Source organism: Oenanthe melanoleuca, chromosome 21 (genome assembly GCF_029582105.1).
Source record: "Oenanthe melanoleuca isolate GR-GAL-2019-014 chromosome 21, OMel1.0, whole genome shotgun sequence".
NCBI classification, from domain to species: Eukaryota; Metazoa; Chordata; class Aves; order Passeriformes; family Muscicapidae; genus Oenanthe; species Oenanthe melanoleuca.
The window spans coordinates 3357149-3376990 of record NC_079354.1 but is presented as its reverse complement, the minus strand read 5'-3'; the positions used below and the strand labels follow the sequence as shown (position 1 = coordinate 3376990).

The 19842-nt window shown below is 44.1% G+C and overlaps 2 protein-coding genes across 4 annotated transcripts; one reads left to right on the top strand and one right to left on the bottom strand.

Moving 5' to 3' along the window:
- Nucleotides 1–6450: 6450 nt before the first annotated feature.
- Nucleotides 6451–10330, bottom strand: TNFRSF9 (TNF receptor superfamily member 9). Its single transcript, XM_056508051.1, has 7 exons — nucleotides 9840–10330; nucleotides 9641–9763; nucleotides 9291–9428; nucleotides 8730–8796; nucleotides 8493–8629; nucleotides 8139–8273; nucleotides 6451–6750 (listed from the first exon to the last, which is right to left on the bottom strand). The coding sequence occupies exons 1-7, from the start codon at nucleotides 9937–9939 to the stop codon at nucleotides 6629–6631; spliced, it is 822 nt and encodes a 273-aa protein (XP_056364026.1). The 5' UTR covers nucleotides 9940–10330; the 3' UTR covers nucleotides 6451–6628.
- A 130-nt stretch (nucleotides 10331–10460) lies between these two features.
- On the top strand, nucleotides 10461–18548 carry PARK7 (Parkinsonism associated deglycase). Of its 3 annotated transcripts, XM_056508049.1 has the most exons (8): nucleotides 11124–11219; nucleotides 11480–11609; nucleotides 13216–13349; nucleotides 14055–14156; nucleotides 14790–14849; nucleotides 15705–15774; nucleotides 17304–17390; nucleotides 18091–18548. In XM_056508049.1, the coding sequence occupies exons 3-8, from the start codon at nucleotides 13260–13262 to the stop codon at nucleotides 18249–18251; spliced, it is 570 nt and encodes a 189-aa protein (XP_056364024.1). In that variant the 5' UTR covers nucleotides 11124–11219; nucleotides 11480–11609; nucleotides 13216–13259; the 3' UTR covers nucleotides 18252–18548. The 3 variants fall into 3 exon arrangements, with proteins under 3 accessions (XP_056364025.1, XP_056364023.1, XP_056364024.1); XM_056508050.1 differs by lacking the exons at nucleotides 11124–11219; nucleotides 11480–11609 and adding an exon at nucleotides 10461–10989; XM_056508048.1 differs by lacking the exon at nucleotides 11480–11609 and having other exon boundaries at nucleotides 11021–11162.
- Nucleotides 18549–19842: the final 1294 nt, after the last annotated feature.

Sequence of the window (19842 nt, the reverse complement as noted above, 5' to 3'; positions counted from 1 at the left end):
CTTTCAATGTTGTTTAATACCTCTGAGGGGTTCTAACCTAGACTCTTGTTCTGAGGTTGGTTGAAGGTGTGTAGATGACTATGTGCTTACCTGAACATGCAGCCCTGTGTGATGAAGATGTGTGTTTGGTTGGGTTTGGAGGTGTTGGTGTGTTTGGGTTTGGGGGTTCAGTGTATTTGTGTGTGTGTTTGGGTTTAGGAGTGTTAGTGTGTTTGGGTTTGGGAGGGTCAATGTGATTGTTGGAGGGGTTGATGTGTGGTTGGATTTGGGGGTTCAATGTGTTTGTGTGTGGTTGGGTTGGGGGTTTTGGTGTGTTTGTGTCTGGGCAGTTTGTGTGTATGTGTTTCATTGGGTTTGGGGTTGGTGTGTGTGTGTGTTTGGGGAGGTTGGTGTGTTTGTGTGGCTGCATTTGGGAGGGCATAGGTTTGGGAGGTCTGTGTGTTTGTGTGTGTGTTTGGCTGGATTTTGGGGGCAGTTGGGTGTGTATGTACTTATGTTGGGGTATCAGTATGTGTGTGTTTGGGTTGGGTTTGTGAGGGGTCAGTGTGTGGTTGGGTTTGGGGGATTGGTGTGTGTGTTTGTGTTTGGGGGAGTTGATGTGTTTGTGGTTGGATTTGAGGGTGGTTGCTGTGTTTCTGTTTGGGTTTTTTTTTCTGTTAATTTTTCTCTTCTGAAAAAGGTTATATCTCTGTTGCCTTTTTGCATAAGCATGTGTTTCTCAGCTAAGTGACTATTATTTGGTTTTTTGAAGAATGATTTAGTATGATCAAGAGGCTTCTTACTGTGGAGGAAGTACCCATACCATGTATTCCTTAGGCACTGGTTTTTCTTGAGTAGCTTCACTGGTAGGAGTCAGCATCACTGCAGGCACTGGAACTGTATGGGAGGCTCAGCCTGCTGAGGAACACCCCAGCAATGGACCAAAGCAAAGCAGACAGGTCAGGACAGAGTTGTTATCCAGGAGTGGGTCTTGCATGAAGAGTGCTGTGATCTGCTCTGCTTTCCCCTTTACTGCCATCAACTTCCTTCTGCCATCACCTTTGCTGTCTTGGGTTTTTTAGGAGCAATCAAGGCTTGTTCTCACCATAAGAAGCTTGGTCTTTATGTAATTTAAATCTCTGAAATCAGAGCTAAAGCAATTTGTGCAGGCTTCTGCCCTTTACAGGGCTTTTATGTAGCAGCCCCTTTGTACTTATGCCTTATTCCGTTTAATGTACTAATTTACCTTTCCTGTCTCTTCCTCCTGGGCTCCTGTCTCATCCCTTGGTGTCTGATCACCAATGTTGCAAAGAGTTGGTGCCAGTTCACTGCCCTTTGCCTTGGGCTCCCACTACCCAGAGCTCAACCTGCAGCTCACACTGCACACCAAGCTGACTGCATTAAATGTATTCCTCAACAGTTTTATCAGCAGTCCATGCTGTAATTTTTTTTAAACAATAGCACAGTCTTCCTGAGGTTTAATTAAGGTTGTAATAAAAAATTATCAAGCTAATCCTGCTGCAGAGATAAGTATGATTGCTGCATACTATGACATTTTTCACTCCTGTTCTTAAACTTACACCACTCATTATTTTAAAAGTAGGGTATTGAGGGGTTTTCCAAACAAATTATTGTACTGGAGGCTGCCTACACAGACATTTATTCAGCTGAGGATTTAAAGGAATGAATTCCAGCTTAATGTTTCAATCTCTCAGGACTATGAATGCAATTTTTAAAAAAACTGGTACTACTAATGTCAAAAAGGGAAACAGCAATTCACTGCTGATTCTTTTCTTAGTAGTTTGGGTGATGGAGTGGGCAGGCCAGGCTGTTATCTTGTACTTTTTCTGGCCCAAAGTGAAGAAGTGCAGAAACAGTAAAGCAGCAAATTGCAAGAGATGGACAAGGCATAAGAATCACCTTCCAGATTTCCCTGCCTGAGACTACTTCATAATCTGTTAATTGCATGGTGCTCTGACTTGTTCATTTCTTATTACAAATAATTTTATTGGAAACTTAGTAATATTTTTACTATCTGGTCATTGCTTTACTACCTGTCCTGTTTCATCATCTAAAAGAGCTAGAGGATAAGGACTTTAATCTACACTGATGATAGAACAAAACAGTTTTGTCAGAGGTGTCCTTATGCTTTTTTAAAAAAAATTTCTATCTGGTTTTTCACATTTGGTGTACACATGTTCTTCCTGTTTTTATCACAGAGGCTTAGGATTACTCATCACTCCAATATCTGATATCTTATAGTTGTTATCAGAGGACAAATTTCAGGTAGTTCTGTAGAAGTTCAGTGTGTGGGCAGGAGCCACTGACTAATTAAGAGGAATGTTAATAATCATTGGCATTTAGCTGTCGTCCACTCAGCGTAGGCAGTAAATGAATGGCACACAAAAGCAGACTTTAATTTTTTTACTTTGTTTTCTGGCTGCATAATCCCTTTAATCCTTCCCTATCAGAGTTTTTTTATTAATTAAATGGAATCTCTGCAGGCTCAGTGATTCACATTTCAGGGCAAATAAGTGTATTTAACGGGGGAGGGTTGGCATGGGTCTCACTGGGCAACTTGAGGTTTAAAACAGTTCTTTCAAGGTTGTTTTGTAAATGACTGTGTGTTCCTTGGCAGTCAGCCGTGTAGGATCTTCACTGTTTAATAGCTGAGTTCCAGGTTAACAAAGAATTCCTGCTGCAAGTGTTAACTGATTTCTCTGTGATCACTGACTAATCTTGACTGGGGTAAAACTGTCCCTGGGAATGGGAGTGACCAATGTGAGTAGGAATTAACAAAAGTGAAGGAAGCAGAGGTCAGATCTTTGTCTTTTGATGTGGCAAGTTGAATGTTTCTTGCTGTAATGGGATCAGAATCCTCTCCAATTCCCAAGGCATATTTATGATATAAGAGAGTTCTGAAGAACAGTGAGTCTTTAGTTGAACACTCTCATTCTTTTGCTATTATGCATCTTTTTTGAGTCAGGATTGTAACAGACAGGACCAGCTGGTTACTTCTGAGCAATTCTTCTGCAGAAATTTGGAAACACAGGAAGATCCACCTGTGCTTGGAAGAGTTAAGACCTGTATCACCAGGAAAAGATATATCTGATAAGCTCATTTTAGCACAGTCCTGTATTTTTTCTTTATGGTTCTGCTTCCTGCTGTGCAGCCCTTGTCCTGTAATGTGCAGAAGAACTTTATTCTGGTGAAGGAGAAAAAATGCTGCAGATCTTCACAAAGAACAACCCTCCAACTAGCTTTTAGATGTCCTTTATGATCTTAAAGGTCTTTTCCAACCTAAATGATTCTGTAGTTCCTGCTCATGACATCCATATCTCCTTGTGCTTGTGACAATCCTCCTTCCTTAAGCTGAAGAGGGGGATGGGGAGGTTTCTGGCTGTTTGTAACTGCTCAGCTCTATTCTTGGTCTTTTCAGCTGAGGAAATGAGTTGATTTTACAGAGCCTAGACTGTGTAGTATCCCATCCCAGTGCCCATGTCTAAAAATCCTCTACAAGACAATCAGGATTTAGGCTTAGAAAGAAATTAATCCATTGCCAACCACCATATGTGGAAATAGGATAAAGTGGGAAGCCTCCAAAGCTCCTTTTGTTTAGTGCTTGTTTCTGTCACCATATTCATGTTTTATTTATATGATCATCTCTTTGTGTCCTTAGGAATGACTGGAGGAAAGTGCAGAAAGTTATAGAAGGTTAGCTAATTAGTACTGCCACAGCACAGTAAATCTTTTTCCTATTCTGTAATTTAATCACTGTTGAAAAGCAGAGTGTTTGTTACAGCCTCACTGTTCCCTGTGAGAAGTATTCTGGTCATAGCCCACCCTACTGAGAAGTGCAAGTGAGGTGCAAGGACAAGAGAATATTACTGTCACATCCCCTGGGTTCCTGAGCACAGCTCCTCTTCAGCTTCTTAAATACTTTAATTCTCAAGTTGAAGAAAAACAGCTTCCTTTTCTCTTATTAGAACTCTTAAGTTTGATGGAACCATCAAGAATTTCCTGTGCTTACACTTCTACTTCTCTAAGGTAATACATGTACTGAGGTGTGCCACTGCAAGTCAAAAAGTTGCTTTATTAGGCATGTCTGTAACACTGATAATGTTGATGGGGGTGTGGGATTTTGGATCTTTTTGCCCTTGTGAGGAGATTGTAGCATGATCAGACAACAGTGGTGCTGAACTGCAATGTGCAGCTTCTCTGAAGTCAATAATGTATTTTTCCAGCACTCCATTCAAATACATGTTCACTGTGTTTTCCAATCTAGTTTAAGAAAAATAATTATCCTTCAGATACCCCAGGAAATACTGGTTTAGGCATGTACATCTAGGTTAGAATTGTGTTCTTCTTCAAAGTTGCTCTGAAGTTTGTATGGAGGTGACTAAAAGTAGTGTGATACCTTTTTTTCTTTTTGTCTTTTTGCTTGCTTACAGGCATGTTTAGTGCTCTCTTCAGGTTACATGGTTTATGCTTGTTCTGAATAGGCAGTATCAAAAATATCAATACTGTGGATTCTAGAAGGATTTTTTAAAAATAAAAATATTTCTCAAGTCTATCGTGTTGTAGCTAAAGGTACATTGTCTCTTTTACCTCTCCACACAACTTCCTCTTGACTTTCTTTTTCCAAAATTTGGTTTGTTTTCAACCTGCTGAAGTGTTTGTATGCAGGAGAAAACTGAGCTCCCATGGTGAATGTCCCCCCAAACCTGAAAACAACAAAAAACAGAGACACACAACCCCCAGAAGCTGTTGTTTGTCAGAGTTGTGTAGCCACTTTGCTCAGCTCAGTTTTCTGCAGATGCTTGTGCTGCCACTTCTCCACTGTTGAGGAGAAGAAATGTCCCTGCTGGGTGCTGAGCTCGTGCCACCTGGCCCTGCTGGCTCAGCAGCACCTCAAAGCTGTTCCTTCAGCACCACAGCTGGGAAAGCAGCAGAGGGACTGAGGGCACCACAGATGATTGGGGACAGTGAGGGGTTTGCACTTTATTTGAAGCATTTCAAAATAAATTTCAAAATACTAATAATAATGTAGAATTTACTAGCAACATGCAAAATTCCAGCTGATATCTCTCTTTTTTCCAAGGAAAAAACACCAGATGTTTTGTGTTACAGGATGTGTACATTAATTCTCTACCTTATCATTAGAAATGAAGGCCAAGATTAACTATTCTTTTTATCTTGTTCTAAGATGCAATCAACAGTGACTAGGTATAGTCAATGATGCAAAAGTCACTCTTTGATTTATAAATATATAACTTTATAAATAGTTTAGTGGCTTTTCACAGGTCCTGTTCACTCCTTCAAATTTGTGATTTTGACATAATAGTTACTCAGTTCTCTTGGTTGAAAGTATCAACAGAAAGAAGACTTGAGCTAGGCCTAAAAATAAAAACTTCACAATTCAAGCTTTCTATGGCACTTATTTTCTCACTATATAAAACTTACTATTTTATATTTACTTGTATGTAAGTTTATCAAAATGTGAAAATAATCTACTGTTGTAACCTGCTGAATGAAGAAATGGCTTCTCATTGTTCAAATGCAAAAGTTTTCTCTTTCTTGAAATCAGAGAGGGAAAAATCACCCTTAGCCCACATATTGGTGCATTTACATTCTATTTTTGAATAACATTTACTGAATTAATATGTGAGTTTTGTGAATGGTTAAAAATGGTGTTGTGAATGTTGTGACTCAAACATGTATTTTCTTTTTTCACAAGACCAAAGTTAACAGTATTTGATCAGAGAGACAGATACAGTGTCTGATGTTAAAATCTTTCCAACCTCAGTTACAAAAATAGTACCACAAAGATACCACAGGTACAGCTGCAGTGCACATAAAGTTTACATCACCTACAAGATCAAAGCTGAATGATGTAGGGCTGAAGGTGGTGCAGTCCAGCTGCAAAGTAACAGCTCTGTCTAAGTTCAAGTCAACCACAGCTTCCCTCAGTGTTTCCACTGCCTCCCTCAAGCCAGTCAGTGAAATACAGCAGCAGATGCTGCTGTGGAACACTCTGCAGCCCAAGATTTTTATGGCTTCCTTTCCCCTGCGTGTAAGGAGGGTGCAGTGGTGAGGCCAGGGATCTGTTTCTGTTTCCAGAGCTGATGGGATCAAGTGAGCTCCATCTGTATTTGCACACAAACCCCAAGACTGCTGGGCTTGAGCCAGACTTTAGGAGGAGCTGCAGTTCCAGACTCAAGAGGATGGTTGGTAGTAAGAGACCATGAGTGTCACCAGTGACTCTGCAATGTGTCACAGATCTCCTTTTTAGCTTCAAATGTTTTTGGGATGCATGTAAATTATGGCTCAGGTAACATTAATCAGGGACCAGAAAACTATTCTGCACTTCTGTTAAGAGCTTTTAGATCAGTACTTCTGTCTACATGTAGATCAAGAACCACTTCTTAGAAATATCCTTACTCCTAGAGGAAGGAAATCAGCAAGCTGTTTTGGAGGGTTTTTTAATTATTTTATTAAGAAAAATTTAAAAAAGCATTTTTCCCTCAGTGGCTAGGCTTTTTTCCACTCTAACACTCAGATGCTGATACCAGCTCTATTTGTATAAACAGGTTCTTGTTCTGTGCTCCAAAAGAAAATTAAAATGTGGCTGACTTTGACAGTTCAATTTCTAGTTCACCAGAAGATCTCTGAACTCTGTGGATTTGTGGTCCTGATATTCACCTTGTTCCTCCTCAGGGAAGTGGCAGCTGCAGGCATCATCTTCCTGCATTGACTGTTCAGGTGTGTGCACTGAAGAAAAAGAACATCACAGAATCAATTAGGTTAGAAAAGACCTCTGAGACCTTTTAGTCCAATCTTTAAACATACATGTTGTAACCCAGACCAGAGCTCTGAGTGTCCAGTTATTTCTTGAGCACCTCCAGGGACAGTAACTCCACCACCTCCCTGGGTAGCCCGTTCCAAACTTTAACAACCCTTTTTTGGAAGAAATTCCTCCTCATCTCCAACCTGTACCTCTCTTGGTGTAGCTTAAGGCTGTGTCTTCTTGTCCTGTCACTGGTTGCCAGGGGGAAAAGCCTGACCCCCATGTGGCTACAGCCACCCTTCAGGGAGTTGTAGAGGGCAAGGTCTCCCCTGATCCTCCTTTTCTCCTGACTAAACAACCCCAGTTCCCTCAGCTGCTCCTCAAAGACCTCCTAGATTCTTCCCCAGCTTTGCTGCCCTTCTCTGGACTCACTCCAGCACCTCAATGTTTCTTGAAGTGAGGGGCCCAGAACTGGACAAATGTCCTCTTTCTGTTTCATTTATTCAACCATTTTGTTTCACCATCCCTCAGTCAAAAATGCAGGACGTCAGGAAGAAAAAAAATCTTCCAAGTTATTCTGTATTCTGAAATTATTTCTCTACAGCATGTATATCTGGTAAAACTAATTTATCATACTTGGTTTTTCCTAATTCAACAGGGCCTCTGGTGCTCTGTTTGTCATGGCAATGAAAGGAAGACCAGAATGAGGATAATAGATTTTTGCACTGGTATGGTCTTCTATATTTAGAGTTACACTAGAAGATTATTCAGAACTTATCCTTAGGACAGGGGAAAAGAAGAGAAAGGGAGAGAGAACACCCCAAAAAACCAAACAAACCAACTATAAATAACATGGAATGGAATCAGCTTCATCTTTGTGCTGAACTCTTGAGCTTGCCCAGGACTTATCAGCTCTCAGAGGGCAGTGCTGGATACAGGCTGACTCTGCACCTGTGTAGCAGTACACCCTGACTGATGTCCCCTTTCCTACTGCAGCCAGAGTTCCAAGACACTCGCTCCAGGCCACGTGTGCTCTCTGTGAGCAGAGAGAACTCAAAGTGTTACAGCCACGCAGGCCAAGGATGATGCATGGAAGTAAAAACTGAGCTGACCTTTAACTGGAGCAGCAAAGCTCAGCTGAGTTTTTTCATTTCTCACAAATACTTCACTTCTAAGGACCATGCACTTGACCTAATACCCACAGTGCTTTCTGCACTAAAAATTCCAAAATGGTTTCCCTTTCAGTTGCTTCTGACTTCCAATGCCAAAATAACCAAAGCTATTGTAAATGCCTTTGAAACAGACACTTAACATAGATTCTTAACTTCAGTCTAGTTTCAAAAAGAAAAACTGAAGAGCATATTTATCTTACTTTTCTTGAAGACAGTGTGTAGTTTCTTTTTATGCCAGACACTGAAGCAGATGCACAAGGGCAGTAAGAAGATTATGCACGACAGCCCAGCCACAGCGACAGAAATCCTGATCATGTCTGTCTGAACATCCTTCCCTAGGAAATAAGTAACATTCTCTAAGAATATTAACAAAACAAAATTCAACTGCCATTGAATTAGCTGAAAACTTTGTCTCTCGCTCTGTGTCTGGATCAGTCTGCAACACTGGGAATGCACAGAAGACATTTTGCTTTAATGGAAAGTGAATGAGCTACAGTATGTTTAAGTAGGTCATAGTTCTTTACCTCCATAAGCAATATTATACAATGACTCACCTGGCACAGTGATAGAAAATGGAATTTCAAGAGATGTGGTAGGTTGAGTAGTGACTGAAGTGGGGTTAACTGAAGCATGTTTGCATATGACATCTTTTGCTGGAGTTCCAGGCTCCAGGACTTGGTTTCCAGAGCACCTGAAGGACATTTCCAGCAAAACAGGGGGAAAAAAATTAAAATCCAGTCAAGCATAATAGCTGTAGCATTTTTTATTTATTTTTTTAAAAGTTTACTTACATTGTCCAGTTCTTACAGGAGCCGTTGGGCTGATCATTAAAGGTTCCGTTGCGGCAAGTCTGGCAACCTTGAACAGACAAGGATAGGCAAAATTGTTCAAGACAAGCATTTAAAATGCAATATATGAAATATTATTTTTGCCTGCTTGTACAATGTCAGAATTGCTATTTCATAAGCTGTTCAGTATGCAAGGCAAGTCTTTCCCTATGAGCCACTGACCAGTACAGTACTTGGCTACGAAGCCAGTGGATTTGGCACAGCGTGCCACAAGCCATGCCTAATTCCAGAGTTCCCAGCTCAGTTTCCCTCATGCTGGCAGCCAAAGAGCTGCCATGCAAAGGGAACTGACTGGTGCATGATTTGAGCTGTGTAGGGCTCAGGGTGTGGTGGGTTTGTCTGCACCTGAGCTTACACCACGCACCATGCAAAGGTTTAGCAGCAGTGGCAGCTTTTATCTTGCGAGGTCCTCGCTCTATCTGCTGCTGCACTGTGCGAGAGGCAGTGCAGTGTGGCCGGTGCAGGAAGCAGAGGGTTTTCAGCTGCTGGGGAAGGTGATCCTACCATTCCTGGTGCTCTCCTTGCCCACACCACAGCCGCGGGTGCAGAAGGTGCAGCCATCGTCGCCGCAGCTATAGCCCTCCTTGCACGTGCACTCAGCATCACTCGTTGAGGAACACTCTTTTAAATACCGAAATAGTCCTGCAAGGGGAAAACGAGTTTTAGGTGCCCAGCATGGTGCAGCAAAGGCTCGGAGCTTTGCTCTCACAAAAATCAGGCGGGCAGCTCCAGTGAGTAGCCCCGCAGACACGTAGCGTTATTTGGCGAGTGGCTCGTCCCCTCGCCGGACAGGTGCCAGCCCGGGCTCGTCGCTGCCACGGGAGGTCACAGCCCGGCGGAGTCGCCGCCGGTACCTTCGCACTGCCGACACATCCTGCAGCCGCCGCGTCCCGCCGCGATGGAGAAGGTGCCGTCCGGGCAGGGCTGGCAGTCCGCGCCCGCCGCCCGTCCGCAGTGCTCGCTCGCTACGTACGTACCTGCGGGCCGAGACACGGCGGTCACCGCGGCCCGAGACACGGCGGCCGCCGCACCGCGCCCCGGCCCGGCCCTTACCCGCCGGGCAGTCAGCGGTGCACGGCAGCGCGGCCGCGGGTGCCGGGCTCAGCGCCAGCGCCAGCAGCGCCGCGGGCAGCAGCGCCCGGCCCGGAGCCATGGCGGCACTGCGCGCGGGACACCCGGCACCCGCCCTTAGCGGCCGCCCCCGGGGGCTCTGGCTGCGTCATCCCGGGGGCGGCGGGGAAAGCCCGGCCCGTCGGGACTTTCCGGACCCTCCAGAGGCGCGACCCCTCAGTCCTGCCGGGCAGCGCCCGCAGAGCTCTCTCAGCGATGCCGGTCAGCGTTCGCCCTTTTCACCACTGGGGCTTCCCGGTGAGCGCTGCGCGGAATCCCCAGGAGGCGAGAGGCGGAGCGCTGCGCGAAGATGCCGAAGCCATAGGGGTACGGCAGGGACACGCAGGGACCCGGAGAGCGCCGCGCTCCGGCCGTCAGCGTGTGGAATCCCCCCCGGCCGAGGGAGCCGCACCGGCCGGCACGGGAACGGCGAGGCCCCGCCCCCCGCGGCCTCAGCAGCCAATCCCCGGGCCTGGTCCCGCCCCATCACATCCCCGCAGCCAATCCCAGGTATTGGCCCCGCCCCCTGCAGCTCCCCGCTGCCAATCCCCGGCCGCGGCTCTGTTCCTCAGCCGGGCCCGCAGCTCGGGCAGGAGCCGACGCTGAGAGCACGGAGTTGTAACTGAGAAGGGAGCGTATCTCCCGTGTGTGTGTCTGTGTGTGTGTGTGCAAACAGAGCAAGGACCGGCCTGTCAAGGGTACTGAGCAGCTCCCGCTGTGGGCAGCACACAAAGCGCCCCGTACCGGGAGCTGAACCCCGCACCGATCCCAGCAGAGCCCTCAGCACAGTCCTTCGCTATGACCGGCTCTCCTCACCCGGACCTGAGCTGCTCTGCAGGCGCTCTCGTGAGCCCGGCATCCAGAGCCTGACAGGGCCTGCCAGCACCTGCGAGTTGTTGCAGGCTCTTACACAACAGGGCTTTGCAGTCCTAAAGGTCCCCATTAACAGCTCTGTCTGTCCTTCAGAACATCGAAACCCGACATCATCCCCGCACCACAGCCATTCCCTGTGCACAGCAAGCCTCGCCAAACAGAAGCGTCGAGCAGACGCTTCGGGCAGAGGGCGGAGAAGAGCACGGCTCGGTTCTGCTCGGTACGTGCTCCTTTTGCTGTCGCGCCGCCGTAGGAAGTGATTTCTGTGGGCACCGGAGCGCTCTCTGCGATCCCAGAGCCCCTGAGAAAAGCGGAGCGCGCCGGGCGGGCGGTGGGGCCGAGCGCGGGCGGGGCCGGGGCGGAGCTCCCAGAGCCGCCCGCGGCCCCGCTGAGGTGAGTGGTGGCCGCCGCCGCTGCGGGCCCGGAGCACAGAGCCCTGCGGCGGGCTGGGTGTGGGTGTGGGTGTGGGAGGACAGTTCGGTGCCCGGGCGGGGTTGTGGTGCCCGGGCGGCCGCGTTGCAGAGCGCGATCCCCCCGCGGCCCGTGAGGCGGCTCGGGCCGGGCCTTGTGCCGTCCGTGCTGCGTGGAATGGCGCCGTGTCCGAGCGAGCATGGAAGCGCAGGGATGCGGCCTTTCCCCCCGGGCTGGCTGTGCCCTCCTGTGAATAGCGGGCCGCTGAAGGGTGTAATTTTTTTTTTTTTTTTTTAAAGCCACAGTTGTTATCCTGATTCCAACGCAGTCTCCAGAAAGGCACGTGTAGCCACGCAGGGTTTGGCTGATAGGTTTGGGGTGGCCTTAGCTGGCACTGAGCAGCAAATGGGAGACTCGCATTTACTGTGTGTAGGTGGCTTGTTAAATGACTTATTAAATAAAGCTGCTGTTAGGTCTGTGTAACTTTGTTCTGCCTTCTCAAAAATTGTCTTTCCATAGTAGTGGGACAGCTATTTACGTATGCACCCGCGTGAAGAACAGTACTAATGCTCGAGGATTTGGCAGTCTTATACAGTAAATATCTAAATATTTAAAGGCACTATGGAGAGACTGCATTTTGCAAAACTAGGAGAAAGAGTAAAGGTTTCAGGATCAGGTGCCTGACTTCATCTAAAGAATGAATGAAAGACAGGGCTGCAAACTGTGATCTAGACTATTTTTATTCAGTGAAAAGCAAATGCAGCATTTCTGCATGGTGGCTACTCAAGTAGTTTTTTGCTAGTCAAATTCATGTGAAAATTTTGCAGAATCAATGTATACCCCTCAAGACAAGCTATTAAGAAGCTCTAGATTGTTCTGAAGTTATTAATACCTGTGATTTGGATGTACTTGATCAGTGGCTTTTGCATTGGCAGTGCATAAAGCTGCCCTAAAAATAGGATTTTACACAGTGAATTATTCTGCTTGGGCTGGTTCAGCATGCTGTGGGATGTTGTGCTATATATTACTGTATTCTAGAAGTGATATTCTAAGGGAGGCTACCAGTAGGGAGCAAACCTGAAAACAGATGAAGTTGAAGCAGGATGAGGATGATTTTATTTTGTGTAGACACCTAGAAATGCATCACATTTTATGAAGAGCTCCCAGATACTACAGTGCAGTTCTAGATGGAAGGTCCCTGCATAGGACAAAAATCTCAGTTTTCTAAGGCAGTAACCTGTGAAATACCTTCTTACATCACTGATGCTTTCACAGACCTCTCTCAGACCCGTATGAGTTAGTGGGTATTTTATATGATGTAAATTATTTTAACTTAACCTTCAAATGGAAATTTGGCCATTCACCTCAACTTGAATTTAGAAGCTAAAAAAAAAAAAAAAAGTCTTAAGTCTGGTTTGTTCCATTTACTAAATCCTGTGGTTTGCTCCCCCATCACACATGTGCACGTGTGTGCACGTCTCCCCCACTAAGTTGCAAAATAACCCAGAAAATCGGTGAGATTTTGCAGGGGCACTGGTGGAGTCACTGTTAAGTCACAGGAAACTCCTCATGAAGCATGCTGTGTGGAAACTAAAAACCAGACATGAGGTCAAAGCTCGTGCAAGCCCTTTTCGTAAGTGCTGAGCTGGGTAGGAGTCAGTCGTCTCGGAATAAGTGAGGGTGTGCAAATTGAAAACAGCTCTGCCACCCACCCTGAACCCCTCTTTCTGGCAGACACAGGTCATTGTAAGGTCTTGATTAGGCCAAGCTGCTTCCTCTTGTGGTGCTGATGTGCTGTGCCTCCCACTTGCACAAGTGCCTTAGTGCTAGTTTTAATATCATAATTCATTCTTTTTAAAAAGCTCCTTAGTTAAACAGGATTGCTAAGAATATTGAGTTAAGCTAGTGAACCATTTTGAGGTGGTTTGAATGAAAGAACATGCAACAGTACAAATTACTTTTCAATGTCAGCATAAGGAGGGATCCATGTGAGGGGATTTGCCTTGTAACCACATTTTCTTTCTACCTCCCTCAGCCCCTTTCTTCACAACCATCTCCCTAATAGCAGCCCCTCCAGACATGGCCTCAAAGAGAGCATTGGTGATTCTGGCTAAAGGGGCAGAGGAGATGGAAACTGTAATCCCCACTGATGTTATGAGACGAGCTGGGGTGAGTAAGCAGACGGTGAAAAATCCTTGTGTGTGCCTCGTCAGGGGGAAATCATTGTCTCAAGTTGATGTTCATTGCCAGGAATTCAGTGTGTGGTCTGTTGGGTGAAGTGAAAATTTACCCTTATCATCTTACTGATTAGCAAATATTTGTTAGGTGCACCTAATGAGCATGCCTGACAACTGACATTTCTTGGTGACTTTTCAAAATACAAGTCTAATGTGGACTAGAGCAAATGTTTCAAGTAAATCCTACTCTGTCAGAAAACACAGCTACTCTCACGTATAGTAACTGGAAATACCTCTTTTTTAGGGGTCTGAAAAGCTCAGTACATTACAGCTCATGACATTGCATAGCTTTTCATCAGTTACTTTTGAAATTCATTTATTAACTACAATTCTGTCTGTTGGGATTCCTCTTGCTGTTTGTTACTCTTGCAGTTGTAGTAACACACTGTTATCATCTCAGTAGGAATGAAAATAATACTTTAACTACTTAAACACACCAGCTTCACTTACATAGAAATGACTGAAATAAAAATTACCTTCTCCCACCACCTTTGTCATTCCATCACTGTGCTCCCCATTTTGGCTGTCATAAGAGGAACAAGCTCTCAGTATGGCTTTGCTTGTTCTGTGTAGTACTTAAGAACTAACATATAAGAAAAGTTCTTTTTTTATAGTCAAGTATTTGTTCTCCTGTTAGATCAAGGTGACTGTTGCAGGCCTAACAGGAAAAGAACCAGTGCAGTGCAGTCGAGATGTCTTCATTTGTCCTGATGCCAGTCTTGAAGATGCCAGGAAAGAGGTTGGTCATCACTTCTCTGATATAATGGCCAGCATAGTCATTCTTACAGTTTCTGAGGTGAATTTGGAAAGCTTGTGCATTATCTTTGGACATATGTTACATGTTGTGTTAACTCTGTGTAGCAGTGAGTTACAGAACTGCACATCCTACTGTGCTCCCCTTCAGTGATATCCTGCTTTGTAGCCTGCTAGGTTCAGACAGAATTCTGCCCAGGTATTTGTTTTTGTAAAATGCTTTATTTTTCCTGTTAGTTGGCTTGACAAAATACTGTGATTTGGGCCAACTCAAAAGTTATGTTATAGTTAGACCTGTACAGTAAGGTTGGAGCAAAACCACTTGTCTTTACAACACAAGAGCTGTCACTTGCTTGCTGAAGCTTCTAAGTGCACTAGGCTTAAAACTGAGTTCTGTGAGAGACTTAACTGATAAAAGGCTTTTACTGCAACAGGAAATAGTGTTTTTTCATTATTGGATCTTGTTTTTGATCATAAAGTGTTGTTTAGAGAAAGAAAAGGTAGATTTCTTTGCTTGCTAGTTGAATCAGCTGCAGTGGTCTCCAAACACTGTAATGTATGTGAACAGTGTAATGTATGTATCAGCCTCTCTTCAACAAACAGATTTATCTTTGTTTAGGGGCCTTATGATGTTGTGGTCCTACCTGGAGGGAACCTTGGAGCTCAAAACTTGTCTGAGGTAAAGTTCTGGCATTTTAAAAATTCATGGTCATTCTCATGAGTAGTGGGGTGGTCAGCACTTGCTTAGTAATCATTCAGATTCAGTTCAGCATCTAAAAATTCTCTTCTGAATGGATCAGAAAACTAATTGGTAATGGTCTTAAGCCTTCTTGTGATTATATAGGTGGGACAACTGGGTAAATTCTTGGCTATGGGTACCTTCCTAGTAAAACAGAATATAAATGGAAAGGTGTTGTGCATTATGGGAAGATTTCTGTTCATATTCATATGAAGATGAAATGGTTGCAAATGAAGATTTATTGCTAAGACACAAAACTGTCCAAACCCAAGGGACTCTGCTCCTTTGCAGAATTCTCTCTGGTGCAAAAGTGTTCCAGTGGTGGTATGAATTCCTTGTGGAAGGCAAGCAGACAAACAAATGGATCTATCAAATAAGGTTTAGGTGGTGTCACAGACTTTGTAAGCCGTGGAGTGTGAGACAACTATCCTGTATAAATCTTGTTAAGAATGATAGATACTGTCTGGAGGTATCTTATGAATAATATTTGCTGTTGGTCCTGTATGGTCAAACAACTTTTTATGGCCATGGGTTGACCAGCTTTCGTGTGGATCAGGTACTTCCTTGCAATTCCTTCTGATATCCTTCCTCTTTCCTTCTGGAACAAGTATGTCTTGGTTTCAGTTTTTCTCCTTCCTAATGTTCTCATTGCTCTCTCTCCTGAGGCAGCGAGGGAAAATTCTAATTGGTTTTCTGTACAAAACTACAAAACCATGTTTATGAAATTTCAGTGAAAACTGTTTCAACCACAATTCAAATAACCAACTCCAAACAATGACTTTTTTCTTCACTCAGTCTGCTGCTGTGAAAGACATTTTGAAGGACCAGGAAAGCAGAAAAGGCCTGATTGCTGCAATATGTGCAGGTGGGTTAACAAAGTGACTTGCTTTGTAAAGCATTTGGGTATTTTGAAGGAGCATAAAGACTGTTTCCTGTCTTAGAAATCTGTGTTCCTGTAATTTAGTGCCAGGAATTTGTGCCTATATATATATATATATATATATATGCCTTTCAGCATCTGATTTTTTTGTAAATGTAGTAGCAGAGAAATCTTAAAAATAATTGTGAACACTTACCCTGCAAGCTCTGCTTGTTACCTAGTGCCTTCCAATCAGTTGTGTTACTTGTCTTTAAAATCAGAAGTGAAAGGTAGTGTGCTAGGATTTTTTTTAAGGCATGTTCTTGTTCTGATGATCTTTCTGCAAGTATACAGCACTGGCAGAATGTCATTGCTGTAAATTTATCTCACATAGCCACTCCTGCCCTTTAGCTTCAGAAAGAAGGCCAGAAATATAGAATTACAGTCTCACCCTTCCTGAGCTGCAGCAAAAAATGGACTTGGTTTGAGGAGAGGGTTGCCTGCTTACATATTCTGCACAGTTTGGTATCCAGATCATGAACTTTGTAAGATTTGTGTTTTAAAAAGCAGGGTGAAAAATTGCCAGTACTGCAACTGAAGGCTGGTCTAGGGACCTGAAGCTGAGAGTGAGGAGAGAGATGCTGAATGCATAAAGGCACTCAGAGTGTGTTCCAGGAGGGGATTTTCACTTTTGTTTTTTGGTACATAGTTTGGGAGAGGTTTCTGCTTTTCTTCCTCATTTAGGTGCTAGGCACACAGAGCTGTGAATGTTCCTCAGCTTGGCAGTGATACTTTTCTGCTTCTTTATCTGTGCCTCTTGCAGAACAATCCAGATTGACACCTGCAGGGGCCTTTGCTTGTAAGCAGGATGGTTCTTAGAGCTCATTCCAACTGAACACAAGAGGTTATTTCCTGTATTAAACCCAGAATTAAATGAATGAACAGAAATGAAACTCATGTCAGACAAATCCTGCCTTCAGTTTCTTTTGGAATTCCCATAAGGATTTCCTGTCTGATGACTTAGCACTTCATGACACAAATTCTTTCCTCAATTCAGGCTAAGGAGAAAGTATAAAAAGAAAAGAGAAACTCTTGAAACCAAAAACAGAATAGTTAGTCCATGATCTGTCCAAAATACTGCTTGGCACATTATGCAGTGTGTAAAGACTTGCTCAAATGAAATCCTATCTGTTAAGTCTCTAAATTCAAGGTTTAACAAGGTTGTAAAGTAATTGTAGGTAGTTAATGTTCAGATTGAAATGCAGACCTTTTGTTTTTTAATGCCAAGCAATTTTAAATAAAATGTCTGGAAGTGGGTTGTTCCTCACTCCTTCAAAGGCAGCTCAGTCATGGGTGGGACATCAGTGGAAACTGTAATGTGAGAGCTTTTTGCTTCAGAGATACAGCTGGCATCAGTTTTTATAAAAACTAGTCTGGCCACAGTGAGCTTGGACCCCTGGGGGTCCTAATGCCCAAATGTCTGTTCTTGTCAGTGTTTGTAGCAGGAGGCATTCCTCAACTTTATGTTCTTACAGGTCCTACTGCTCTTCTGGCACATGGCATAGGGTATGGAAGCAAAGTCACAACACACCCTTTGGCCAAAGACAAAATGATGAATGGAGGTATGTTTCTGTCCAAACCCTTCTCAGATTTTTTTTTTTTACCTGATACCACAATTTAGAGAGAGGAAAAGAGCTTTTTTCTCTTATTTTTCTCTCTGAAGTGAGTCTACATCACTGGAAAATAGAGGGCTGTACTAACATTCTCATTGGGGGAATTCTGCTGCTGCTGTCATGTTAGGAGCATTTATTGCTTTATCCTCTTGCGGCTGAGCCATCTCTTGCCCCTTTGGTTTTATGCCTTAGTGGTCCCAACAGCGAACTCTGGGAACATCTTTCCCACTCTCCTGTGAGTAATGCTTTGGTTCTGTGGCAGCTGATGACTCCACACTTCTTTCTCCATCCTAAGGGAAGTGATGGTGAAACGCTGGGAAGGTCATTCTGTGAGCATTAATGGGGCTGGAGGTGAGCAGATGGCTTCCCCCAAAATCTTCTGCATGCATTTAGGAAAAAAAGTAATTTGTGAACAGCTCCACAAAAGCAGTCTGACTTCCAGAAGTCACCTCATGGGAGCTGACAGGCTCCGTGAGCCCTTCTTGAGGTTTTAGAGTCAGAGGGGCATTCCCACACCTTGGGAATGAGCCCCCTGCAGCTCATTCCTCCCTGGGGACAGCAGGCAGGGTTGGGCAGCAGTGCTGAGCTCCTGTGCCCCTGTGGCAGCTGTGGCCCAGTGCTGGCACTGACCCTGTTGCTGTTGCCCAAGCTCACTACTCGTACTCGGAGAGCCGCGTGGAGAGGGACGGCAACATCCTCACCAGCCGCGGGCCCGGCACCAGCTTCGAGTTCGGCCTGGCCATCGTGGAGACCCTGCTGGGCAAGGAGGTGGCTGAGCAGGTGAAGGCACCTCTAATACTGAAGGAGTGAAAGCCTGGTTGGGATAGGGACTAGGACAAACTTAGAGAGTCTTACCCTTTGTAGAATAACTGTAATGTGCACTGTTGTAAATACACTTCAATTGTGGGTGAAATTAGTAACTGTACTTACCTGAACTGGGACACCTTAGCAAACCAAAGGTCTTCATTTCTGGAAGAAGATCCTATTAGCAAAAAGCTTCATCACAGAAAAGCAGCCAGCATCTCATAATCCTAGTTAGTTCTTGCATGGCATTTAAAAATCACATGGAAAAATGTTTGCTGAATAAATAAAAATGGAGCATCTCTACTGGTGTTTTGTTCCCTTTCTGTGTTTTCTCCCAACCCACACCCATGAAACCATTTTAGCACCATGTACTATTCAAAACAACATCTGTTCAGATTCTCACACAGTTCTTCTGAAATGAGAAGGTGGCCAAGCACTGGAACAAGCTCCCTTGGGATATGGTAATGGTCCTAGGCCTGCCTCTATTCAAAAAGTGTTTGGACAACACTTCTCACAGCACTTTTCTTGGCTGCATGGTTAAACTTTCAGGTTGCCCTATGTGGAGTCAGGAGTTGTTCTTGATGGCCTTCATGAGTCTCTTCCAACTCAGGGTATTCTCTGATTTCATTACATGGATTATTAAGTTGTAACCTAGAACAGCGTTTAATTTCTTGTGTACAAGTAAGGTAAATAGCTAGTATTAATTTTCCAACAGTGTTGGAACTAAATTTTAAGTATGAATATTCATACCTTGTAAAGCACCCTAGAGTTCCTGCAGGTGAATGTGATACCTTGAAATTTATATTTGAAGTTATTGCAGATCCATTGAGCTATTTGGGCAGCTAATAATTAGTATAAAACATGAAGTTTGGATTTGGTAGAATGCCACCAGTAGCAGAGCTTTTTTCTGCTTACTGCAAACTGGAAGTTGCTACAAGCTTGGCTTAAGTGAGCCTTTGTCAGTTTAGAGGAGTTGCAGGACAGGTCTCTGGAGGAAGTAATGGAGCTGTATTCCCATGAGAATTAAGAACTTGGCATCAATTTCTGTTTTTGGTACCTTTCTTTCACCAAATCATTCTGGTGATACCTGGCTTTGTCAGCAGTCGTGCTTAAGATGGCACCTCACTGGACTCTGAAGTTACCCCAGCATCTGGAGATCTGGTTCTGCATACATCTGAAGTGCATAGTCTAAACTTCAGAAAATGACTGCACAGGAGCCTTTATGATTGCTTATTTTAATTGGAAACAAGTTCATTTTCAATTACTGCATTTTCGTAATGAAATACATGGATACTTTTGCAAATTTAGAATTAAGAAATGTCTGTGTTGCTAATAACTACTGGAAGAACTGCTTCAACTCTATGTCTCTTAATTTGTTTAGGAAATATTTCATATGTTTCTCTAGCTTTGAAATATGCTCAAGATATGCAAAAGTTGTAATCTATGTAAGATTTTACAAGTTTGTGTGGTAAATCTGCACATCTAACTGGTATTGCCATGCAAATGTAAACCAAATGATGGAAAGTGTCTTTGTCCTAGAATCTGAAATAATTACTTGGTTTGTAAATGGGCATGATTCAGAATACAGGAAAAGCTC